General features: G+C 41.7%; 2 protein-coding genes across 3 annotated transcripts; both read left to right on the top strand.

Annotated features, from left to right (window-relative positions):
* Positions 1 to 805: 805 nt before the first annotated feature.
* LOC121653895 (G protein-activated inward rectifier potassium channel 2-like) lies at positions 806 to 9,228 on the top strand. Of its 2 annotated transcripts, XR_006012880.1 has the most exons (3): positions 806 to 1,867; positions 5,084 to 5,296; positions 8,487 to 8,614. XR_006012880.1 is itself a non-coding variant. In XM_042007650.1 (2 exons), exons 1-2 carry the CDS (start codon positions 7,368 to 7,370, stop codon positions 8,630 to 8,632), a joined length of 603 nt encoding a protein of 200 aa, XP_041863584.1. In that variant the 5' UTR covers positions 7,280 to 7,367; the 3' UTR covers positions 8,633 to 9,228. The 2 variants fall into 2 exon arrangements, 1 of the variants encoding a protein (XP_041863584.1); XM_042007650.1 differs by lacking the exons at positions 806 to 1,867; positions 5,084 to 5,296 and adding an exon at positions 7,280 to 7,824 and having other exon boundaries at positions 8,487 to 9,228.
* Positions 9,229 to 9,436: 208 nt separating this feature from the next.
* pom121 (POM121 transmembrane nucleoporin) lies at positions 9,437 to 22,380 on the top strand. The gene is made up of 13 exons (XM_042008461.1): positions 9,437 to 10,035; positions 11,094 to 11,300; positions 11,609 to 11,758; positions 12,737 to 12,817; positions 12,948 to 13,119; positions 13,202 to 13,290; positions 13,369 to 13,448; positions 14,255 to 14,376; positions 14,457 to 14,556; positions 16,356 to 16,631; positions 16,736 to 18,220; positions 18,584 to 18,682; positions 21,100 to 22,380. The coding sequence occupies exons 1-13, from the start codon at positions 9,464 to 9,466 to the stop codon at positions 21,198 to 21,200; spliced, it is 3,534 nt and encodes a 1,177-aa protein (XP_041864395.1). The 5' UTR covers positions 9,437 to 9,463; the 3' UTR covers positions 21,201 to 22,380.
* Positions 22,381 to 25,588: the final 3,208 nt, after the last annotated feature.

The following is a 25,588-nucleotide window of genomic DNA, read 5'->3' as shown; positions in this document are numbered from 1 at the left end:
AAATTAGAGAAAAAAATACGAATACAAGAGTGAATTGGCAGATAAAGTGCAGTGGCAAGATGAAGTAATAGTGAAAATAGCTATCAGATATTGATATGTAAATATGACTATGTAAATAAAGGAAGTGCAAAGATAATACAGAATGTTGAATGATGTGCAAAGGATACAAATATTATATAATTGTATATCAGAGCGACAACTATAGGTTGCAGTAAGTACAATGGTTGACTTAGTCCAGTTGTGTGATCGTGTCTCTGGCAGAGGTAGATGAGTTATGGAGTCTTATTGCAGCAGGAAGGAACGATCTCCTGTACCGTTCCTTAGAGCAGCGGGGTTGGATCAGTCTGCTGCTAAAACTGCTCTTTAACTTGTCCAGTGTGTTATGGAGGGGGTGGGAGGGGTTGTCCCTGATTGCCAGCAGTTTTGCCAGCATTCTCTCCTCCACCACCTCCTCCAGGGTGACAAGTTTAGAGCCGACAGCAGACTCTGCCTTTCTGATCAGTTTCCTCAGCGCAGGGAAGGAGGCAGAGAACTAGTGAGTGTCAGAGCCACTATCCAGGATGAAACATCCAACATCCTTGAATACATCAGGAAGATGGTGTTACGTCCTGTAGGGACGTGTTATGGCTGACGATCATTGCCGACAGCTGGGGCTCGTTCTGCATGAAAAGGCCGGGTCCTGATGTCTTTTCAGACTGGCTTAATTAGATGCCTCTCAGTCTCCTTCCCGTTGATTGGCTCTACAACTAGCCACTCACCTTGCAGCTCAGTGGAGTCCAGGAAATAAAGGACGGTTGCAGGGATCATTCAGGGGGAGAGGCTGGACCGTGTGGGCTGCTTCTCCTCACCTTCGGTGGGAGAAGCTAGATTGCTGGTGCTGCTTCCCCTCACCTCACACCATCTGGGCAGACTTATGGTGGCGTTGCTTCCCAGTGGGGGACGTTATGATAGTCCTGTTAGGTGGGGCTTATCTTCGTGTTCCCAGTGGGGAACGTTCTGGGGACAGGCTAGGTTTGAACAGCGCTTCCTTTTGGTGTGTGTTCTGCCATTTCGTTCACGTTTGTGTTAAGGTTCGGGTGTGTTGTGTTGGGCTAGTTAGGCCATGTGTTTGTGTTCACACTTAGTTTAATGGAACTGCTGCCTTTTGTTATCAAGTTATCATGCCAAGTTAAGGGCACCCTTTTGTTTGTTAAATTTGATATGGTTTACTTGGCGGGTTTTGTGTATGGTTTCTGATTTAACTTTTGTTTGTTTCTTTCAGCAGTTCCGTTAATCCCAACACTTGGATTTAGGTTAACTTCCTGTTTTTCCCCTTTTTTATTTTATTCTCACCACAATAAAATGATTTGTTCCAACTTTACAACTGTCCGCGACTTTGTGTTACGTCCCACTCATACCCCTATAACGGGACGTAACAGATGGCCTGTGAGCAGGTTGGCCTGAGTGCGGCTGGAAACAGTGAGGCGGGGACCGCAGAATCCAATCCAAAAGTTTTTATTTACCAGTCACCGGTTTAACATAAAAACTTACACCTTCTGTTGCAGGGTAGTCCAGTCACCACCAGCAGCCGCCTCCAAATGAGCAAATCAACCTCATTTATCCCATGCTGCTGATTGGGCTGTACCATTCCCCCCAACAGGTGTATCCTCAATTATAACAGACATTTCTCTATTAAAATTACTTCTATAAAATCTAAAAGTATTTGCACACTAAATACATAACGCTACAATCATAAAGTAAACCCATAAACCAATATACAAATAAATTCCATAACCCTCCTGCTCCATGGTCTCTCCCAAGCCATACAAAGGTATCCAGGCCACCTGAAACCAATTTGCCCTGTCACCCTGGAGACGCCATGCGCTAGGTAAGTAAAACTCATTACTCCATTAAATTACTTATGGACTTCAAATTTACACACAATGTTCTGCTTATCACTGTTAACAGCTGTCTTTGCAGGTATTTGTAAAACAAACCACATATCAGTATTAAATCAACAGTTCAACCTTTGTGCATGATTGTAATTCTTTTAAAGTACCAAACTGTCAGTTAACATGCAAATGTATATGAAAACCAATTAGTGTGCTATACAATCTATTTACAAGTCCCAGGCAACTTAACGAACCTCAGCTTCGTTACATGGCCTCAACAGACGAAGTGCTCGGTGAATGTCAGGCAGTGGAAAACAGATCATGTGGTGATGGAGAAACCATCATGGGAGGAAAAGCCCCTCCATGGGATGTACCACCGACAGATAACTGAAGTGGCTGATATGGAGAAATCCTACCAATGGCTAGAAAGGGCTGGACTGAAAGACACCACAGAGACACTGATCATAGCCGCAAAGAAGCAGGCCTTGAGCACCAGAGCAATATAGGCCCAGATCTACCATACAAGACAAGACCCCAGGTGTAGACTGTGCAAAGAGGCCCCTGAGACAATCCAGCACATAACTGCAGGGTGTAAGATGCTGGCAGGGAAAGCTTACAAGGAGCGTCATAACCAAGTGGCTGGTTTAGTGTACAGGAACATCTGTGCCGAGTACAGACTGGAAGCCCTGAGGTCAAGGTGGGAAACACCTCCGAAGGTGGTAGAGAATAACCGAGCCAAGATCCTGTGGGACTTCCAGACCCAGACCGACAAAATGGCAAACCAGCCGGACATTGTGGTGATGGACAAACAGCAGAGGAAAGCTGTTGTGGTTGACATCGCAATGCCAAGCGATTGTAACATCAGGAAAAAGGAACATCAGAAACTGGAGAAATACCAAGGCCTGAAAGAAGAACTTGAGAAGGTCTGGAAAGTGAAGGCAACAGTGGTGCCCATGGCCATCGGAGCACTCGGGTCAGTAACCCCCAAACTGGAAGAGTGGCTACAGCAGATCCCAGGACACACCTCAGACATCTCGGTCCAGAAGAGTGCAGTCCTAGGAACAGCCAAGATACTGCGCAGAACCCCTTAAGATCCCAGGCCTCTGGTAGAGGACCCGAGCTTGGATGGACGAGAGACCGCCCACGGAGGGCGAGGGGACAATTTTTTATATATATATATATATATATATATATATATATATATATAGATGGATAGATGGATAGATAGATAGATAGATAGACATATATATATATATATATATATATATATATATATATATATATATATATATATATATAGAGAGAGAGAGAGAGAGAGAGAGAGAGAGAGAGAGAGAGAGAGAGAGGCTGGGCTTACACCAGAAGACTTTTAAAAGATTTGCACAAGACTCTGAAAGACTACCAGCTCACATCTAAAGACCAATGTTTAGAGTCTTAAGTCTCAGCCTAGTCTCAGACTGAGATTTGACAAAGACTGTGAATCTATAGGGTCACAAATTACAAGACTGCAACTAGATTCTTTTAGCATTTTTTGTGACATGTTGGACAGTTGATATGGAACAGGGCTGATCTGCACACAGTAAAGCAAACAAGGGGAGAGTTTCCCTCCAGGAGGGAATTCCACATCATCATTATTAAGTGTGGCTCTTCATCTCCACCAGGTGTTACACCGACTCACCAGAATCTGGAGGATGAATGAGTTTTTATTCTTCTCTCGTTTGTTAGATCATTATACTGTAACACATAAATGATCCACAGCAGACATTTACTTCTAATAACCACCCTCTCCTCTTTCTGGACGCTCCACCGACGACGTTTCATCACCGCTACTTGTTCGTCTTTTTTTTTTTCCCCCGTCCTTTTTTGTCGGTGGTCTGACTGTCTGGATTCTTGTTTCTGCTTTAGTCAGAGCTCATCTATTGGTTGTTGATCGTGTTTCGTCACTGCGACTTGCAATAATATCTAACATGTTAGAAATTGTCGCAGATCCAAGACTGGAGAAAGATTGACGTTAAACAGCCAGATTACCAGCTCACACCTAACGACCGAGATGACGGGAGCGCTGTGACTCCAGCAAAACTCCTAAGATTTCCTAAAGACTTCCGTTTTTAGTCTGCGACCGTGAAAATCGTTTGGTGTGAGCCCAGCATTAGTCAGAAAAGATTTGGCCCCAGGCCAGATGTAGTTGCTGACCCCTGCTCTAGTCATTTCTGCATCTACTTTATAAAAACCTTTTCTGCTTTGATTTTATTTGGTTCATCTAACTGTCTTGCAATTCAGATAGTTTCAGTTCTCTTGTTTGCTCAAATCTGAGATGAGTTTTATTAGAAAGATTTGTAATTTCTGTCAAAATCATTTCTTGTGAAAGCGATCTAGACTTAGCGAACAGACTACCGTTTTTAAATCTCCCAGTTAACTCCAAAAACATGGTTTTGCTTTTCCCCAGTAAAAACAAATGAGCCTTGTTATTTCTTCTTTTACACAAATGTAATTAAAAAGGGAACTATTCATTTTCGAAAAGAAAAAACATTTAGTATATGCTATGTCTGGAGAAAGATTTATATCAATTATTATTATGATCAGTTAAAGGCGTTGATAAAACCTGGATAATAATATTGTCCTTATCAAGTAAATGGTCTATGCATGAGTATCTGGAATAATCTTGCTGCTGGTGGCCATCTGTCCAGAACCTCATCTATAACAACAGTGAAATCACCCCCATCACCAAATATGCATCTGGAAATTTACAAATGCAGTTATCAAATTTTTCATCAGACAATTTATGCAACAGGTTGTTTTCTGATTTTAAATCGTAATCATAGAAAAGTGATGAGAACTCTGTTGTTGATCTTCAAAACTAAGCAGTGTAACCTTTGTGGTCACGATCAGAGTACAGCATATTTCCCTCAAATTTATTTTTCAGACACTAAACCCCTGCAGATAAACAGAATCAGGGGTATCAACAAGCTTGTCTCTCACCTCTGGAAGGACAGCCTGGCAGAGTTTAGTTACTTAATCATGGACATTCTTTTACACAGATTTATTCATATTCAGGAACAAGTTAAGTTACACACATGCGCTCCACATTGACAATGGCACACGTTTATTAAGAGTTAACTACTATTTTGGCAATCAGAGAAAACTTAGGAGTACTTTTTCATTTTCCGTGGCCCTCAAAGCCAAGATAATTTTTGATTTTTACATTACTGCAGGGATTAGTTTGGCATACCTTTTCTCAATCCAACGTCCGATGACACCACCAGTCTTAAGCAACATCTCTTGAGAGAGGTTAAAGGAGAGGAGGAGGAGGAACCACATCCACCAACCTGTGCCATAATCTGTGTCCTGGAGCTGCCCACCAGAAGCAGTCGAATGGAATGGACAGAAACTCCTGTCTCAGTGAGGTGTCGTCGACCCGTTGCTAGGTATGAATGATTTCAAAAGCTGTGATTGGTTGATCCTAAAAGCTAGATAAAAAATACACCTTTGGTGATCAAATCAATGCAATTAATCTTAGAATTTAATCTGTGTGTAATTATAAATAATATTTTACATAACAAGAAAATCTCTGTAAAATCAACAGTAAACCATACTTAAAATTATCCTACAGAATGTGTAGAACCATTTGCATAGTATTCACATATTTATTAATCATGCTGGGAATTTTTGCACTTTCAACTTTTCAACTCCATTTTGTTGTTTCTATCTATCTATCTATCTATCTATCTATCTATCTATCTATCTATCTATCTATCTATCTATCTGTCTATCTGTCTGTCTGTCTGTCTGTCTGTCTGTCTGTCTGTCTGTCTGTCTGTCTGTCTGCCTGCCTGCCTGCCTGCCTGCCTGCCTGCCTGCCTGCCTGCCTGCCTGCCTGCTCATTTATTCCAGCAATACTACATGAGAATAGGCAGAGATAAGAGTTTCAAAAACTATAATGCTAATTAATATATATCTGAGGTTGATCTGAAGAGACTGAAGTAATCCGGTTTTGGACCAAATTACTTGGCTTGGATCAAACTTTATATCGAGCTCCTACTGCTTCAGTTTTAACAAACAGCCTCCTGTCAGCACCCTTTAAATTAACCAGAGGACCAGCACAGGGAGTCCCCTCTCCTCTTTGCTCTGGCTATTGAGCCCTAAGCAATGAACATAAGACAAAATCCACACATTCCTTGAGTAACTTGGTACCAAACACCATAAAATTTCGTTGTATGCAGAGGACATTGTGACTGAGTTCATCAGGGAGTTTGGTCTAATATCTGGTTACAAGATGAACTTGACAAATCAGAGATTATACCTCTAGGCAAAAGCAGAAACACTGAAGCTCAAACCTTTCCACTGGGCCCTGTCAAGATTCATATACTTAGGAGTTCAAATGACAAGAATTATTCAGTTATATGTAGAAAATTTGAATCTTGGATAAAAATCTAAGGAACCTAACCAAATGAAGAGTCTTCCGATATAATTTCTCATCAGAATTAATCTTATTAAGATGTCGGTTCTTCCAAAAGAAATATATCTTATATCTTTGTTTGTGATTTTAAATCAGAGGATATCAAAATGATTAAAAAGTATTCTTGTTTTGTGCTGCAGTACAAAGATTTGCGTGTGAACAGTTCTGTGTTGTTTCGTGTTGTTTTGCAATTCAACAAAGAAAAGGAAATAAGTTTTAAAAGACACAAATTTCTATATATCGTGGTGGAGTTGGTAATGATGCCTTTAGGTATTTTTAATTTGTAGAAGCAATCCCTTCAAGAATGCAATTTTTCTCAACAAATTGTGTCTTTAAAATAGACTGCGTCCCCAGCCTTCATGACACCAACACAACTAGCTGAATCATAATTTTATTCTTTCAGGATGCAAAGAACGTACTGAAGGCATTCCCTAGAATGTGGCCACAACCCAAGTTTTATAGACTCATTAATATTCCAAAATCACCTCAAGAAGATGTTCAGACTGGGACACATTTTAATAATATCATTGCTTTGTTATTTCATGCTGCCGCTAAATCCACTTTTGCCACCATGATGATCACAAAAAGAGCCCCTCTAATCACGAACTTGAACGTTAACTTCTCTCTCTCACCGTCTCAAGAGGCATCTCCATTCCAGAGTCCCACCACCCTAACATCAGCTAATCAAGAACTTCCCCAACAGTACGCCATCCAATCAGCTCCTTCGCAACCTCAGCATTCCTATTCCAAAAGACATCTCAAGCTTTTCAACTCTAGATGGCAATCGAGGAGCTCCATTGGCAGCTGCAATGTTCCCATATCTGCTACAGAGAAGCTACGTGTTGCAAAGAGCCACAAGAAGTGTTGCAAACCTCTGGGTGATGAGAAGTCATCACATGTGGTGAGCCGCAATCAGCTACGTCACCAAGGATGGGAAATGCAGTCAATCTGGGACATATTGAAGACAAGAGTCGCTTTCTTTCAGACATTTTCACCATTAGTGGACCTCAAGTACCGTTGGTTCCTTTCTTGTCTTCACTATGTGCTACATCCTTACATGGGTGGCCTTTGGTTTAATCTACTTCTTTGGTGCCTGGCTGCGCAATGACATTTCACATGTTCATGATCCCCAGTGGAAGGCATGTTTCCAAAATGTAGATGGCTTCCTTTCAGCCCTGCTGCTGTCTCTGGAGAGTCAGAGGACGATTGGGTATGGCGCCAGGATGGTGACAGCTAATTGTCCTGAGGGTTTATTGGTCCTGATGGTCCAGTCCATCCTTGGCTCCATTATTGATGCTCTGATGGTGGGCTGTATGTTTGTTAAAACATCCCGACCGCAACAGAGAACCCAAACACAGATTTTCAGCAAGCACTGTGTCATTTGTGAACGTGATGGGAAGTTGTGCTTGCTCCTCCGGATTGGTGATCTAAGAGAGAGCCACATGGTGGATGCCAAGATTCGGGCCAAGCTGATCAAATCCAGTCAGACCACGGAGGGTGAGTTTATTCCACTGGAACAGTCAGAAATGAATCTGGACTATGACGCTGGGGGAGACAGGCTGCTCCTGGTGGAGCCCCAGACCTTAACCCATGTCATCAATGAAAGTAGCCTCTTCTGGGAGGTGGGGACAGAGAAACTGACAAGGGATTATTTAAGATTATTGTCATCCTGGAGGGGATTGTAGAAGCATCAGGTTTGTATGATTATTTGTAAATACTATGTTTTATTCCACAACAGCTACATCTGCACTACCTATATTGTTAAATTAGGGTATAAGACAGCCCTCAGAGTTACAATACAGATCTTTATAAGGTACAAAATCTAAGAGTATCATGCCAGTGACAAGCCTTTGTATCCCTAAAGGTACAATTAGGTACTCGTATTTAGGATCTACTGCCAGTAGATGTGGTGGTTATTAATCATTGTTGTCTTTTGTAAAGTTTCTATAAAGTTTATTTTTTTCTAATGAACGCTGCAAAGGAAAAAGAAAAAAAATGCCATTAAAAAAGCTCTGCTCCTTTTTTGATAAAAAAAAATAATGTTGGCCAAATATGGCTTAGCCAATAGCATTACTGTGCTCATATACAATTTTAACCTGCATTTATTTGTCAGACAAAGGACTTTTTTTTAACCTAAACCTCTCATGCTTGTGCTGCAGGTATGACATGCCAGGCAAGGACATCCTACACAGAGGATGAGATCCTGTGGGGCCACCGGTTTGAGTCATGCATTTCCTTGGATTTAGGGGTGTTTCGAGTGGACTACAGTTTGACAAAACCTTTGAAGTCCAGATGTCGTCACTAAGTGCAAAAGACAGAAGCACTGCAAAGAATGCAGGAACTGTAAATGGCTTCAAACATTCATATTTTGCTAAAGGATCTTATATTGATAAAATGTGCTAATAGGCGTGTCCAGGGTGCATTTTGTGTTATTTTACTATAAAAGCTACTTTAGTAGTGATAGAAATAGTTTATATTACACTTTTCTGTCACTGACCTTTGGATTTGTTACAGACTGGACCTTTAAAAGTTAGATAATCTTTTCTTCTACCGTCATTCAGTATTTTTTTTTTTTTTTTTTTATAGCTGCCCAATATTGGATTTCCTAAATGAAATCAATCCCGTTCTTAACATGTAACATAGTAAAAATTGGTTGTCAAATGGAAAAAAGTATGAACATGAAAATATTTTATTCTTTTGACAAAATTCTTTATGTATAAATACAGATTCCTTAAAACTGTCCTCATTTTCAAGACTTTTAAAACAAGATACTTATATTCAAAAAGGTTTTATCTTACTGTAAAATATCAAAAGCCAATCTTCAATTTAAGCTAAAGCTGAGCTTTGATCTTTATTCAGATTTGACCTTTATTTTATTTGTTCTTTTTTTTTACTTGCAACAATGCACCTGTCGTTTCTTGTTTCTTTTGTTTGATGCTATTTGTAACTACTGCTGCTCAGTTTTTTATGTATGTCTATGATGACGCATATTTCAATTAAAAGAAAAAAATAGAAAAGGAAAAAGTCTAATCTCTTTAAATGCCACTGGGTGGCGCTGAGGAACGTATACGTCAAATATGCGCGTCCTACTTTCTACTGAAGAAGAAGAAATGTCAGGCGAGCAGCATGATGGGATATGAGAGTCCTCCGGCGGCGCGCTGCCGCCATGTCACCTAGAGAGAAACATTTAGCGCTGCTCTCTGTTTTAGGCCTACTTATTTTCGCTTTTTATTACATTCCTACTTTTCTTTACGCGACTTTAATTCTTGCAGTCTGTTGTTTTACTTGTTATTATTACAACGGAGAACCTCTTCCCGCCAGGTTAGGCCCGAATCCGCGGGTTAAGCTAAACGTCCTAGGCGTGCTTAGGCGCTGGCTCTGGGGCTGGGGGGCGACCGGTGTGTCGGTGGTCGCACGGGGAAGAACAAGGAGCAGCAGTAATAGAGCCGAGCTCCGAGAGGAAGAGGGACATTTCAGACAAAGACCCAGTGAACCCGGGATTTATCGAAGGGAAGCTTTGACAAGTGACTCGTTTCTTTTCAGCCCTCGGGATTTCCTCATGGGGAGTTACATCGGGAAACCCGAAAGTCCAGCCGCAGACTCTGTGAGGCCGAGAGCCGGGAGAAATCCCCGAGAGCAACTGCGAGAAAAATTGTCCAGACCCAACCATGCTGTCTATACCCCGAACAGGAGACTTTCCTTCGCTGGGTACGTTCATCAGATCAAATCGCGCTCCTCTCTGTGGCAGGCGGCAGGGTTGTCATTCCAGATACAAAAGTGTCTTGGCGGGTTTTAATTATTAACTAGTAAGCCTTGTGAAGGACCTTAAACGCCTCACAGAGGAAAAAATGTGTCGCATTGATAAACACACACACACATATATATATATATATATATATATATATATATATATATATATATATATGTATATATATATATGTATATATATATATATATATATATATATATACATATATGTATATATATATGTATATATATATGTGTATATATGTATGTATATTAAAATTAGAATTTCCTATCATTCAATACTACAACTTTAGCAGATTATGTCTATGTACAATTTTTGGATACAACAGCAAAAATACAGAAATTTTAGGCAAATTAATATAAATTTATATACTTATGTGTATTGGTTCACCTACTCAACCAGGTTTTCTTTGTGCAGTATGTTTAAAGGCTACAGGTAATCTGTCTCTGCTCCGCATCTCAGAAATGTGCAGCTGACAGCTTCAGTGCTTTTTAGGATTGTATAAACAAAACTGCATCAGCGCTCTTTGTTTTAAGCATCAACACATTGTGACTTGAGCACAGCTGTTTGTGATGTCTGGGTTTGTTGTCCTAACAGCATTTAATGAAGAGGCTGCACGGGGGTGTGGTGGTTAGCTCTTCCTCCCACCATCCAAAAACATGATTGTTTGGTTAAATGGTCACACTAACTTCTCCCTAAGAGTGTGTGAGTGTGAGTGGTTGTTTGTCTATGTTGTTCTTTTGTCTCTGTGTTGGCCCTGTGATGGACTGGTAACCTGTCCAAGGTGTTCCTGCCTTTCACCTGTAAAAGGCTGGCTTTCCCCTCAACCCTGAACTGGAATAAGCTGATTGAAAAATGAATGAATGAAAAACAAAATTAAAAAAAGGCAGATTTTCCTTCCTTAAAAATGACAGACATCTGTGAGATCACAAATGTGAAGGTGATGGTTGGTTTGTTGCTGACGTTACACGCACCTGCTTTGTTTTGTTCCCTGCAGGGAGCCACTGGGCCCAACGGGCCGGTTCACCATTACCCCCCAGCGTCACTACCCTCTACAGCAGACGGGCGTCTCGTCGGTGGGAGTCTTGCCTCCTGTCAAGTGGGACAGCTTCAGAAAGAAGAACATCCTGAGTCCTCGTAATTCCCCGGCAGCACTCAGTCCTGTCACTGTGAAGATTGCCAGGCCCGACCACAGCAGCCCCAGGTCTTTACTTTACCCTCTACCATTTCTAAATTGGCTTAAACCAGATAATCTGTCTTTTTAGCATGTTAAGGGGAGGCATTTCACTATAAACCTGTTCAGGTGACATATAAGTTGCTTTGAAACATGTTATTAGTAAACTGTAATCAAGTTGTAAATGTGATGCATTTATTGATGCACTTCTTGAGTGTGTAAGTCTAACAGTATTTAGTGAAAGGGTAGTCTAAATTTTTATTCTAAGCGTTTCTTTGGTTTCACTGATTGATTGTTAATGCTGACCAGAGCCGCACTGCCCTCTGTTTGCTTTTCAGTATGGATAATCTGAGCTGTGCAGGACTCACCATGGCCCCTGCAGACCCCTGCTCCAGAGAGAGCGTCCTCAGGGTATTGAAGGAAAGCCGCAAAAGAGAAGTGGAGGATGAAGACAGAAGCTTCACAGCTGAGCAGAAAAGCAAAAGGAGGTACCAGACAGTTTGCAGCATATTTAATAAGGTTGCACTGGCATTCATGTAATGTTCATCCCCATAGTCTAACAATGACAAAAAAGTTGCAGCAACAAACCTTTAAAGAAAAACATGTTTATGTCTGAAATAGAAGCTCGGCCTTACTTTCAGTTTCTTGACCAGATTGTCAGTGTGAGCCCTAAAAGTCAAAATATAATCTAAAATAAACCCAGATATTTAAAAGTGGAGGGGAACTCAGTTTAACTTCCTTAAGGTCCATTTATGCTTGATGCAGAAGACAGTTTAATCAGTCTCCTGTGTCAGTTTCGCACGTAATTTGGTCATTTTTTGCGGAGCTCAGCGATCCTTCGCTCGGCGATCCTTTTTCTCGACGATCCTTCGCTTGATGATCCTTCGCTTGACAGAAAATGTTGTGGTGCCGCTGGAAATCGCGGGGGTTGTGCAGAGCAGATAAAACCTGCAAAAGAAACAAACAGGGAAGAAGAGGAAAAAAAGCAGAAGACCAAAGGCAAGGACAAAAATGTAGAAATTACCAAGCTTTTGAAGGAAAGCTATGCAAATGTTTAGGGTGTGTTGGGCGGTTGCATTACCGCTGCCAACCAGTGTCTGATACTGATGTTGGAGTGAATTCTGAGCTCAGCACTGCCGCTAGTGGAGGAATTGATTAAAAACCATGGCGACATAAGACACGGAAGTATGAGGATGACAAGGTTTGAAATGGACGTCCTTATTTATGTAGGAAAGGGAGTGTAAATGGGCCTTAAGATGTAAAAACTGGAAGACAATGAGGTCTTTCTTTTGATTTAGTGAAATCAGTCCAGGAATCAAGCTTTGGGAGGAAATAAAACCGAACTGGCTCTATGTTGGGTTTTGGCTGTGAACCAGCATTGGAACTAGTTTGGTGGAAAGGATTATTGACATAAATGCATGTGTGCTTTTGATATAAAAGTTTAAAATCCATTTTCATCTTCAAAGACGTAATGACAGCGGTGGAAGTGCCCACTCAGCTTTTGGGCCTCTTTTGCCCAATGGAACGCCATCACAGCTGGTCCCCAAGTGAGTAAAATCTTTTGAGCAGCATCATATTTTCAGATATTGTCCATAAAAAGTCTGTAGTCCTGGAAAGAAAAACATCGTATAGCTTTTTGTGGTAGTAGGTGGTAATGTTTTACCCTCCATTCTCCAGGCCAGGAAGTTTGAAAAGAGGGATGACTTCACTGGCAGAGGAGTACACCATGAAGAGGTCTCGTACCTCCTCCATCAGCTCTGGTACTGCAATACATGCCTCCAGAGGGTTCACTAGTACCAGAAGAAATGCCATCCAAAGCTCCTACAGTTCTTCAATAGGCCTCAGCCAGGTATTTTATCTGTACCACTAAAGTGTATGAATGTCTGCAGAGAGAAAGTGGAGTTACAAAGCTTTTATATCTACTGTCACAGTGGAAGAAATCATCAGCAGCCAGCTCTCCTCTGTCCAGTCCTGGATCATCTCGCTCTCAGAGTCCAGAGGGCGTCTCCAAAAGACCCAGGTCTGTCTTTGCCTGAGTGCCAAAACTCATCTACAATTAACCAAAATTAGAGTTTTTAACCTTTGGTTTCATAAACAGAGAGGATGATGCACAGTCTCCAAGCTCAGCATCCTCAGTGAGGTTGGATCAGGCATCCTCTGAAAAGGCTCCTGTTACATGTAAGTCTACTTTTCTTCAGTAGAGATGAGCCGATTCACTATTTAAAGGATTAAACCCATGCAACGTGCCGATTCAATAACAATCGTAAATGTTCAACAACAATATTTTTTCAAAATAAAGTGGCCCGGACACTTTAGGGAATGGACTGGCAGTCCCCCCTCCCCCCTAAGGCGGCAAACCATAAACAACAGAGATACCAAGAAGGCGGCAGATAGGCTTTCAGTCACTGTTACTGAGCGTGAGATCTTCTCATCTGGTTTGAAGGCTAGCATTTGAAAACATTTTGGTTTTTTGTGCACACGAGAAGGGGTAGAGGAGGAGAAGAAGCTTGTTGGTGTTGGTTTGACATACGTTGACAGAATAGCATCAGCCAAGGCGGAAGTTTTGTTTTCGGTGGCGTTGGTTTGTCTGTTAGCAGCATAACTCAAAAAGTTATCGGTGGATTTTTATTTAAATTTTCAGGAAACCTCAGAAATGGAAAAGGAACAAGATTTTGGGGGTGATCTGGATCAGCACCTGAATTTTGGAATTTTTTTTTCTTTAAAGGATTCTTTACTAGGGGTAGATGGGAATAATGTTGCCTTTAGAGCTTCTAACTGAAAAATAGTGCCCACAATAAAAGAAATCAGACATAGAAACTCAGTTCTGGGCAGCAGATTTTGTTTAAATCAGATCAGAGCAGTCAATATCCAGCTCATTTATCCTGTTAGCATGATGCAAATATTGGTTCAGCATATATTTACTTCATTAATGACATAGCTTGAAAAAATATAGATTAAATGTCCATTATGTGTTGGTGTTGCAGCAAAACTGATCCCAGTCCCCAAAATCCCAGCCACTACCTCAACAGACTCCACTGGTAGTGGTGGGAAGAGAAAACGGAAGATCCAGCTGGTGTCCAGCCACAGGGATGATCACATCTCTTTGGTTAGTGCTCTTTGTTCATGTACCAGGGAACTGCATCTATGTAAATCTCTGTCTTACCATCTGTGCTCGTTGCTTCGCAGCCTCCGCCTCCTGAGCTGGGCTACACAATCACTGCTAAAGATCTAGATGAAGAGAAAATAGCTGCCATCAGTAAGATCCAGAAGGTCCTGGAGACGCCTGGTGAGTAAAATCAGCTCCATTTAATTTTGCACTTTGCTAAACTGATTCTGTTCACACTGAAGTGGCTGAAACTGGAAGAATGGTTTACCCAGCTGGTTGTTTAGATATCCACGTCTGTTGTTTTCTAACACAAATGACAAAGATATTCTTCAGTAAAAACAGGTTACTAGGGCCCGACCTATTAATCGGCTGGCTGATTAAATCGGCTGATACGAGACCTTTTTAAAATGGCCAATATCGCCCATTGTTTTTCCAATTATACGCAGATTTATTCTTACTTTCTCATAAAGCAGTAAATGCTGTCCGACTCGTGCAGAATGATGTCCTTGCGGCATTTGTCCACTAGATGGCGCTCTGACTCATTTAATCGCAAAATCATCCCCCTGTCTTTAAAACGGGGGTAGCCAGTAGCTACAGCCAGGTTACATTACAGCAGTGGGCTGAGTGGAGCTTCCCGACAGGAAGTTTATAATAATGTTGTGAAATTAATGACTCTGCGTGTCTCCAGTTTCAGTTTAACTCTGTTTATCATGTGTAATGACGAGTGACGCGTGCGTCATTGTGTCAGTCAGCTTTTTGTTTATGCAGCATTGCTAAAGCTGCTAGATTAGCTTAAGGTGCTCCCCGTCTATGTTAGCAATAACATCGATGTTATCCAAACCTAGCATAGCATTAGCTAAGTAGCCAGTAACTGCAGAAATAACGTAAGTGTATAAAATATCGGTGTATACAGAACGAGCGTTCATTACTCCATCAGCTGCAGGGTGAGGTGTCTTTTAGGAGGAGGGATATGAATGTAGAGGGGAGGAGGTTTTTTCACGGCAGCACCGAAAACTTATTATTAATATTACAGTCTGTCTTTTTGGACATCTTTTTGACATTTGAGAAAATCATATTTTAGTTTTTTGTGTTTATATTTGAAATATGATATATTTCATGACCAAGAAAATATTGGAGTAAAGAAAATGTGATTTAACATTAAAGAGCATCAGAAGGCTGTATAAATAATGTTTAGCCAACATCACCCATGTTGGTTATATAAGGCATACACCTTATATATATTTTTCTACCTGTACTTTAACCTACTTCTAATTTGCGTCAGCAAGAAGTACAAAACAAGATGTATTTAATTCATTCATCATTCATTTATACATTTTTATTTATAGACTGACTTTTTTTTAAGGTTATTTAATTTCCCAGTTATTTAAAGCTTTGCTGCATGTTTTTGGAAATTCTTCTGTTGTAAAGTTAAACATATGAGGACAAAATATTGTGAAACAGTAAAATGTTCTGCCTGTAATTCATATTTTTGTTAGCGTAAGCGTTAATGAACCAAAAATTAAGTTAATGTATTAATTTTATGTATTTATATATATATATATATATATATATATATATATATATATATATATAGTCAAGTAACCAAAGAAGCAGCTCTAATTTACAGCCTTCAGTGCTTAATATACTTTTATTAAGGATCAGCGGCACATGTGCATTAAAAGAGTTGACTGAAATTAAAGCTTTATATTAAATTAAATGCTCCTAAAACAAAATTAATAAAAATACATTTCAATGGCCACAACAAAAATACAGCTGTGTAAAATTTTAAAGAAAAGATGCTTTTAACTCAAAGCAAGCTATGTCGATATAAACGATATTCCCTCATATATCGTGTCTGAGCCTCGATGCATTTATAATCTCCATATATTGCCCAGCCCTACGGCCGGGTCCTGATAGAAACAAAGCATTCGGACTGTCACTGCTAACTCTGTGATCCTCTTTAATTTTTTCCACTTTAGCTCCAGAACCAGAGAAGTCTGTCTCTCCTCCAGCCATCACTACCACTCAGCCTGCCTTCTCCACCGGGTCTACCACCACCACCCTGAGCATCCTTCAGGCAACTCCGCTGCCCACGTCATCCAGCTCTGCCACCCCAGTCATTGACCTAGATCCCAGCCCAGGCAGCAGCAGCAGCGTCAGTAGGACACCTGCAGCCTCCAGCCTACTTCAGGAGCCTCTGAAGATGAAACCTAGTGCTGTTGCTATTTCCACTTCTTCTGTCAGTGCAACCACAGGTATGATCTCTGATGCATACATATAGCTTCCATTTACATGTTCACTTTATTATCAAACCTTGCTGTACTGATATGTTTTCTTCTGTATGTCATTGTGTTTTTAGTGTCTGTGTCCACAACACCTGTACAAGTCAACAGCTTAAACCTGAGCACATCTACTACAGCTCCACAACTTGTCCCTACCTCCCATTCTCAGTCCTCTGCTGGTGTGGGGCAACCCTCTGCCTTCCTTCAACTACTGGGTCAGGTCTCCAAGGCTCCCACCAGCACCTCTGTAGCACCTGTAGCAGGACCGACCCTGTTTGGCCTGTCCAGCCAGATCAACTCCTCCTCTGCTTCCTCAGCCACTACCCAAGTCTCTACCACTTCTGCTCCAGCCAGCAGCTCCCAGTCATCCAGTAACACCAACCCTCTGCTGACTGCAGGGTTCAAGCCCATTTTTCCTGCTACAACCACCACCTCCTCCACAGCATCACCTTCAGAGAGCAATCCCTCCGTCCAAAATTTCAAGCCCATATTTGGAGAAGTTCCAGCAGGTGCAGCCTTTGCACAGCCCTCATCTCTCACTGCCACCTCTACAGCTTCCACTCTTAATTCAAGTACCACATCTTCAATATTTGGAGCATCAACAAGCAGCACCACAGTTGCCCCATCAGCTTTTGCTGGCTTCAGCGGCACTCCTGCTAGCACAGTTTCCACAGACTCAATCACCACGACTCAGCCTGCAGCCCAGCCAGCTGTTAAATCCCTATTTACAAACTGGCCGGCACCATCCACAACAAGCAACAGCTCAACGTCAGTGCAGCCTCCTAATACTGGGAGCAAGTTTCAGTTTGGGACTGCAGCCACCACCTCTGCAACAGCAGCTGGTCCTCCTGCTGCAGTGACTACAACCTCCAGCCAGTCTGCCTTCACATTTGGTGGCATGCAGTCTAACCCTCAAGCTGCCAATCAGAATGCCTTTTCCTTTGGAAAGATGGCACAGGGCCAGATGGCACCCAGCCAGAACACAACCACTGCATCATTTGGAGGCTTCGCCATGGCCAGCACAGCTTCCACTGCTGCTGCCGCCACCACCCAGTCCACTTTCAGCTTTGGAAAGTCGACATTTGAAGCTCCTGCAGCACAGTCAACGTTTGGCTCTTCAGCAGCACCATTCACATTTGGAGCCGGTGGTGCTTCGTCCACGCCTGCCTCTAACCCTGCTTCTGCCCCTGCTCCTTTCACTTTTGGATCTGCTGCCACTGCCACCACATCGGCGACCTTTGGGACCCCCGCCAAACCAGCATTTGGAGCTAGCTCCACTGGTTTTGCTTTTGGTGCCAGTCCAGCTCCTTCAGCTGCACCCTCTGCTGCACTAAGCTTCGGTGCTACGACCCAGACTCAGAGCTCCTCCTCAGCTACCTTCACATTTGGCAGTGCTGCTCCACAGCAGGCTCCCTCTGGCCCTGCTCAGCCGGCATCTGGCGGGTTTAACTTTGGCACCAGTATGCCTCTTCCCCAGTTTGGTACTCCAGTTTCCAACAATCCTCCACCACAGATGGGAAGCTTCTCCTTTGGGGCTGCTGCTACAGACAAACCAGGTTTTGGTAAGAAATAAACAAAGCTTGGGCTGTTCTGATTGAGTTCAGCAGTATAATTATTAAAACTTTGACATTTGCTGACAGGCATAACCCAAACAGTAGATTTGGTTATTAGATACAGATAAAAATCGTCCATTCTGTGTGAAGCCGTTCACTCATTCAGTGCTGTTTGACTGGAATATGAAACACTGTTGGGGATGGGCTGGTTTTAATGGTCTCAGACACATTAGATACAGAGACTTTAGATATGTTGTTTTTTACTAAAATTATTTAGCAATTTTACAGTTTAAGATCAGATTATATTTGCTTTGTCCCTAGTAAGATTAAGCCTTTTGGTCTAATGAATTTTTGGGGCTCTTTTCTCTGCAGGGACATCTACGCCAGCATTTGGCCAGAGTGCTGCTGCAGGTCCGATTCCCTTTGGAAGTCCTGGAACTCCAGGCCAAGGCTTCAACGCTGTTCCCTTTGGTAAGTTTAGTCAGGGCTTTTTAATGAGGCACTAAAAACTTGTTTAAGGACTGGACATTTGTATCTCTGGGTCTATGTTACAGGGTAGATTAGGGAAATTAGGTCTGGGGAAGGTTATCCTTCTATGGATAGAGCAGCCTGTGGGGAACTGAGGTTCACAGACATCAGCTGTGGCCATCACACACATACTGCTATATTCATGGAAAATCTGTTCACGTTTCACATTTCTACAGGTTGTGCTTTTATTTTGGGCATTAAAACAAAACTAATGTTAAATAATTAACTACTAACATTTTTTCTCTTTCATTCATTCTGAAACTCACTGAGTCAGTGTCCAGTCAGCTATTAAAACTGAAGCAAATCTTAAATCTTCAGATGTCTGAAACAGAGCGGTGGAAATAAACGGCTAGGAAGACTTGATCAATCAGAAACATTTAGCTTTGCAAGCCCCACCCCCAAAGATTTCAGGTAATCTCAAACGTACTGCCCCCCTACCTGGACTTTGTAGGAATCAGGTGGTAAACTGGAAACGGAGGACACTGAGGAAAGACCCCCTAACAGAAGCGCCTTTCACAAACCTTTTCAAGCCAAGACGGCTCTGTCCCGACTGCTGATCAGTGTGATTTGTGAAACTGGAAAAGTGTAACAGGGGATCAGAGTTAACTAACCTCTGATTAGGGATGTACCGATCCGATCTTGGTATCTGTACCGATACTGAAGAAAATTCTAGATCAGGTATCGGTGACAATGGACCCGATCCACAGACACAGATCTATTTAGTGTTACTCTATACTGTGCGCATTGAGTGATGTCATGCGCTAACACTGCGCAACGCAGAGGCTCACATTTGTTTTCAATGTGAAGCAAGCGAAGGGATCAGCCATCTGGACTAGGGCTGGACAATAATTCAATGTCAATACATACCGCAATATATTTTTATTCAATAACGGTGATATGAGTTTTTAACACATTTCCAATATCAAGCCAGTCAGTGATTCAAGCCAAACAGCCAAATGATGACGTGCACCACAGACACGGAGCCGACCAATGAGCCCGACAAGCCGAGCAGCAGCTGGCTGTGCTCAGCGCGAGGTAGAAGGCTAGGCTAGGCCAGGCTAAGCTAGGCTAGGCTAGGCTAGGCTCCAACGTTGCTAGCTTTAGCTACAAAACGAGTGTTTATGACCGTAATGCAAACATGACTGAATAAGCTTCTACAAGCGAAGAGAACGCAGACTAAATAGTTGATAAGAGAGGAAAGAATAAGTTGATGGTATGGAAGTGGTTTGGCTCAGTGTCGCCAGCTTAGCAACTTTGTCCTGTTCGTTTTCACTCCCCTCTAGCACTTTTTTTTTTTTAAGCGACTAGCGACTTTTTTCTGGTATTATTGGAGACTTTTGGGGACTGTAACGTAGTTTTACTTTTCTCAATGAGGATCCGGTGTTACGCAGACTTGTCTTCGCCTCACGCAGCAGCTGCTGCATCAGAGCAGCTGTTTCATCACCAGGCTGGAAATGAAACATACGAAACTGCTGCTGGATGATCCCGCGCTGGCTTACCATCACATATTTATGTCTATTAATGAAGAGTGTGGACAAAAACAAAGAAAATATTGACAGAAGAATTTAGTTTTATTGCGTTTTGCTGATCAGGCACCAGTGCATCTGAAGCGTTTCCTCTCAGAATATGCTGAGTCATCAGTTGTTGCTCACTCTTTTTTCTGTTTATTGTAGTAATTCTGAGCACTTTTATTTTTAAGCTTGGTGAAGCACCATTGTTAAAATCTTTAAGAATAACATAATAAGCCTGTGTTGTAGTTTAAAGTTAAAGATATTAATATTGAGAAAGGTAAAAGTTTTATTTGACCTTTGATGGTGTTGTCAAGTGTCTTTGTCCAAATAAAAGGTGAACATTAATTTATTGTACAGTTTTTAATTCTAAAACTGGAGGACTTTCATAGACTTTGCTAAATAACTGTTAGTTTTACAGCATCTGTTGTGGCATTTTTGGCAGTTTTTCTGAGGTTTTTATATTGTTTATATCGATATCGGAATTATTTCATATCGACCGAAATTAAGAAATATATTGTGATAAAAGTTTTGGCCATATCATCCAGCCCTAATCTGGATCTTTTCACACATTCAACGGCTACATGCAAAACGTGCGCAGTGAAAGTTCTGAGAAGCTGGAGAAATCTGCTCGAGCAGGTCGCTGACACAGTGTGAGTGAAAAAGATTCAAGTTGGAACTATCTTGAGTTTTTCCCCAAGCTAGTAAAGCTGTTGTTTTATTCAGCAGCTTTTGTGATGGATGTTTAATTATGTGAACGATTACACTTGTGACAGAGCCGGTGTCTACACAAACACAAGGTTAAAAACAGAATTGTAGTTGTTCTTATAAACTCGTATACTCATTTAACAGGGTCTCCGGCGACTCCCACCTTCTCTATTGGAGCTGGATCAAAGCCAAGTGGAGCTCGCCAGAGGCTGCAGGCACGGAGGCAACACAACAGGAAGAAGTAACCTGCTGCGTGACACCACTTTCAGAGGACTCCAACTTTTGCTGCGGTGGCTAACCTGATTATCCCACGATCAGGTCTCCACCATGAACCTCTGCTTCCTTCCCATCCTTCAGTGGCCCAGAGCTTTGTGTTTGCAGAGGACATGGATCGAGAATCCATATCGATGTACTACACTTGAAGAAAGAGAAAAGACCGTTTGATTCCAAACAAAGCATATCCAAAGTTTTGTGTTTTTCCCCTCCTTTCAGTGTGTAGACACTCCCTTTGGGTTGTCTTAAGAAGAAAGCTGAGTCAGGCGAAGATGTGGAGCCTCGGCTCAGGCATTTATTTTTTTACGTGAAGCATTCTCTGGTTTGTGTGTTAGTGAATGTTTGAGTGCATTTTCTGAGTCTGAATGGGGTGGGGGATGCACAGCTGATTCAGATGAGGTACACCACACTGCAGTGTAAATGTAAAGTTATGAGATGTTTGCATTTAAATTATTTTTTTAATTGGCTCTCTGTAAATGATGTTTTCTGCACCTAAAGGGCAACTTAGTAAATGTCTTAAAGTAATTTGTGCAGATGTTTGTGGTGTTGTTTCATACTTTTGTCATTGCAAGCATTTCCAGAGTCCTCCTGTGGACGGCCTTTCTTGGATAGCGATTGCCAACACTGATAAGTTACAGGTCTGTTTGTAATTTAGTATGACTACTCACAACTTTTGCTGACAAACCAAAGCCAACTGTTCAACTTCATGCCTGTGAAAACAATGTGTGATCTTCATCTCATCTTAAAATCCTGAGATGTGTTTCGTGCCAGACTCTACCTCTCTTTACGCCTCGGCACTGAAACCTTTTGGTAATTCATTGAAAAAATGGCAAATTTAACAGAGTAGTTTAGATTTTATGTTCAACTACTGTTAATGCTAACAATTAGTAATAAATAGTTTTTATTAAATATCTTCACAACAGCACATTAATCTTCAGAAAAATCAGATGATGCCACATTACAACCAAACAGGAACATTTATCTGCTTCGTTATGAGAGAAATGCTCACGGTGTTTATCTGCATCATGAGGAACAACGTGACAGTCAAATACTTGTCAGCTGTTTTTATTAGCGCAATCTGTTCTCATTAATTGTGAAAAGTGAGTTTGATGGTCAGGTTTCAATTAATAAAAATTGGAGTTTTTGATGTTAGAGCAAGATGTTAAACTCTGTATGGTCTCTGCTTTTCTGCTTTGAAACTAGATTACCAGACAGTGAAGTGACACTACAGTTCACAACTATCCAACTCCTTACTCATGTATTATTACCAATATATGTATATATTTTGTAGTTGTAATTTCCATCAAAGTCTGGTCATGATAAAAAATGTAAATAAAACTTAAATCAGTAATTTGTAAATCCTTTAAATTAGACAAAACTTTATTGCTATCAGCCAGTTAAGCTCTGTATAATGGCACAACTAAATTTGAGTACTCTCCACATCTGTGAAAGAAAACCAAATCTAGAGTAAAATATGTACAAAATGAATAATAACCAGGAGGCCTAGACCATCGTTTGCTGCCTGAAAGAGGCCCCACAACGTTCTGAGAGGCTACCCACTGAGAACACTGGGTGTTTGCTGATGTTGCAGACAAATGGATCAGGATGGTCTTTTGTACAGGGTGTTGGCTATTATCAGTGCAACATACCTGATCTGATAAACTGCATTTTATTATTTTTTTTCTGCATATTTTATTATATAAGTATTTTCATCGATGTGGAGCGGATGCCAATTTTGTTGATTCAGATTTCCTGCCTTGAAATGGCAAAATTGGTGTCCTGTTATAATGTGGTGACAGGTCTTTAGACAAACCACTTTCAGTCAGACTCCTTTCCTGCAGTGCTGGGGCCTCATTTATCAAACAGTGCGTAGCAACGCACCCTACAGGTGGCACACTTCTACTTTCAGATGTATTAAAATGTGCGCACACACGTCCTACACCTGTTTCTGTTTATAAACCAGAATCAACTCTAAAGCGGGCGCATGTTAAGGAACGCCTTGCCCCGCCCACATTTACATGTCTGTAAATGTTTCACAACCCGTAGACATAAGTCAGTATTAATGGTGTCCTCATAGATGGGCCATATGCTCATTTTTTGTTTTATGTCCAGCAGCTTTTTCCTCCTCAGGGGCTTTGCTTTGCTATGCACAGTTTGATAAATGAGGCCCCTGGGCAGCTGTAAAGGAGAGGGGTGGGAGACCAAGGAGATGTGGAGTGCTTTCATGTCAGAATGAGCCAGAGGTGTGAAGGGCTGTGGGGGGCTAGTCAAGGTATTTAAACGCATTCCGACAGAGAAGTTCTAAGAACGCAGTTCTAATAACTGTCCTAGTTCTAGGAACTACCTTCTCCAGGAGAACTGTTTCATGTTGCATTCGTACATGAGTTGGAGGCGGTAGCGGGACCGATGTGACGCATACGTCTGCGACAGTGACGTGTGACTTTAGCGCCACATAACAACAAAACAAAACCTGCTAAAAACAAGACAACACAGCAAGCTCATATGGAGAACGAAGAGATCGTAGGGTTCATGCTCTGCTTGATGGAGATGTTACTGATGGATGATACAACCAGGCGTCTCACGTCGAGGCTGGAAGGCTCCTGAAAGTCAGAAGATGAAGAATCCAGCGGCAGGAGATCCGCCACAGACAAAGGAGACGACGTGTAAGTTTAACTTATTAAACATGCGCCGATTGTATACGTGTCTTATGAGTAAACATTTCAGACGGTTTTCTACTGTCTGTGTTGAGCAGATTACAATAAGTAAATACTTCAGACGGCGGGTTTATTGTAACTCGTGTTCTGTTTCAGACGTTGCTGCAGCTCATTGAACCTCCTCACCGTCCGGCTGGTCCGGAGCAAAGCTGATAACTAGCGGGAAAAGGTTGTTCTCAATTTTACCGATGAGCAGTGAACAGAGAATTTCTGTATGTCCAGGGAGACATTTCAATACATCTGTGGCCGCCTGAAGCTGCACTGGAGAGGATGGACACAACCACCTGCTGCAGATACTGAAGGAGATGGAGAACAGCCTGGATGCTTCACCTCCTGCCTTCCAGCTAATCACAAGACACCTCTTCATAATAAGCATCATGTTCTGGAAGTTCGACAGATAGAACATACATGTATACATGATGTACACATTTAAAGAGAAAATGTTCCATAGAAAATGCATCATATGTTCATTTTTTTTTTGTTATGTGTAAAATAAAGATCTCATCATCTGCTATTAAGCTTTGTGTGTTTTATGGAATTATCAGTAGAAAGGTGGAGGAGAAATCCGTCACTGAAGGGTTGGTTGTGACTGAGTTATGGTTTAGAATTATGAGGACATAGTCACACAGATTTAGCGTATATGAAGGTAAAAATATAAAAAGGGTGGTGAAATGTTTACTGGTGTGTAATTTGTGTCAGATCTTGGTTAAACATGATAAACTTCGTCCTGTGATATGGAGCATATTATAAAGTTGATAAACTAACGTAATTTACACCCAGGATAAGACTTAAAATGTAGCGACCAAAGATGGATTATTTAATATTTCATAGCTGTGATAAGTTAATAACTACTCAATATTTTTATTAGCTACTATTTTATAGCTAATTATTTTTATTTATAGGTGTTGGCATAAAACAAGTTCAGTAATTTGCTGTCTCTGGTGGAACAGGTGATGTACTGTGTGTGTGCTGGCAGAACAGATGATGGAGAGGCGTGATCGAAGTCCGCAGAGGTAAGGAAGAGGGCTTGTGGGTGCTGTGTCTGCAGTCTGCTGGTGACCACAAGCAGGGTGGTCACCAGCAGACTATGTCCGCATTAGCAGAAAGGGGCACGTACATTGCTATCACAATAATGTGTGAACTGCCATGGCAGATAATATTGCCTCATGCTATCCACCAACAGTCCAATGTCTGATGCACAGTTGCTCTTTAACAGTGCAGGGCGCTGGTTTACACCACCTCACATTCACAAACACAGCTAGTCCCATCCTTTCCTCTTATTGTTGGATGGAAGTTGTCCTATAAAACTATAGAATCAGGAATAAGTGGTGTCAGCCAGCTTTCTTTAATGACGCTTCTCTCTCTGTACTCCCGCTGATGTCCCTGGAGTGCCACCAGCTTGTCCATCTTGTTGGAAAGAGATCTTATGATGACGGAGCGGAGAACAGGTCTGAAGCACCTCTTCTTTTCCCGAATTTTTGTCCCAGCACGACGCCCACAGCGAGTCTTCTATAGCACCTATGCAGGGATCTCATGTCTGTCCCTGGGGAACAGTGCGACCAGCTCTTCCCAGTCATGTACTGAAATCTGATGTTACGTGCTTACGTGATGACATGTGGGAGAGAGAAAAGGAGACATGTTCCCCA

Source organism: Melanotaenia boesemani, chromosome 15 (genome assembly GCF_017639745.1).
Source record: "Melanotaenia boesemani isolate fMelBoe1 chromosome 15, fMelBoe1.pri, whole genome shotgun sequence".
Lineage (NCBI taxonomy): Eukaryota > Metazoa > Chordata > Actinopteri > Atheriniformes > Melanotaeniidae > Melanotaenia > Melanotaenia boesemani.
Note: the sequence above shows the minus strand (reverse complement) of the source record. Positions and strands in the feature narration are given on the sequence as shown.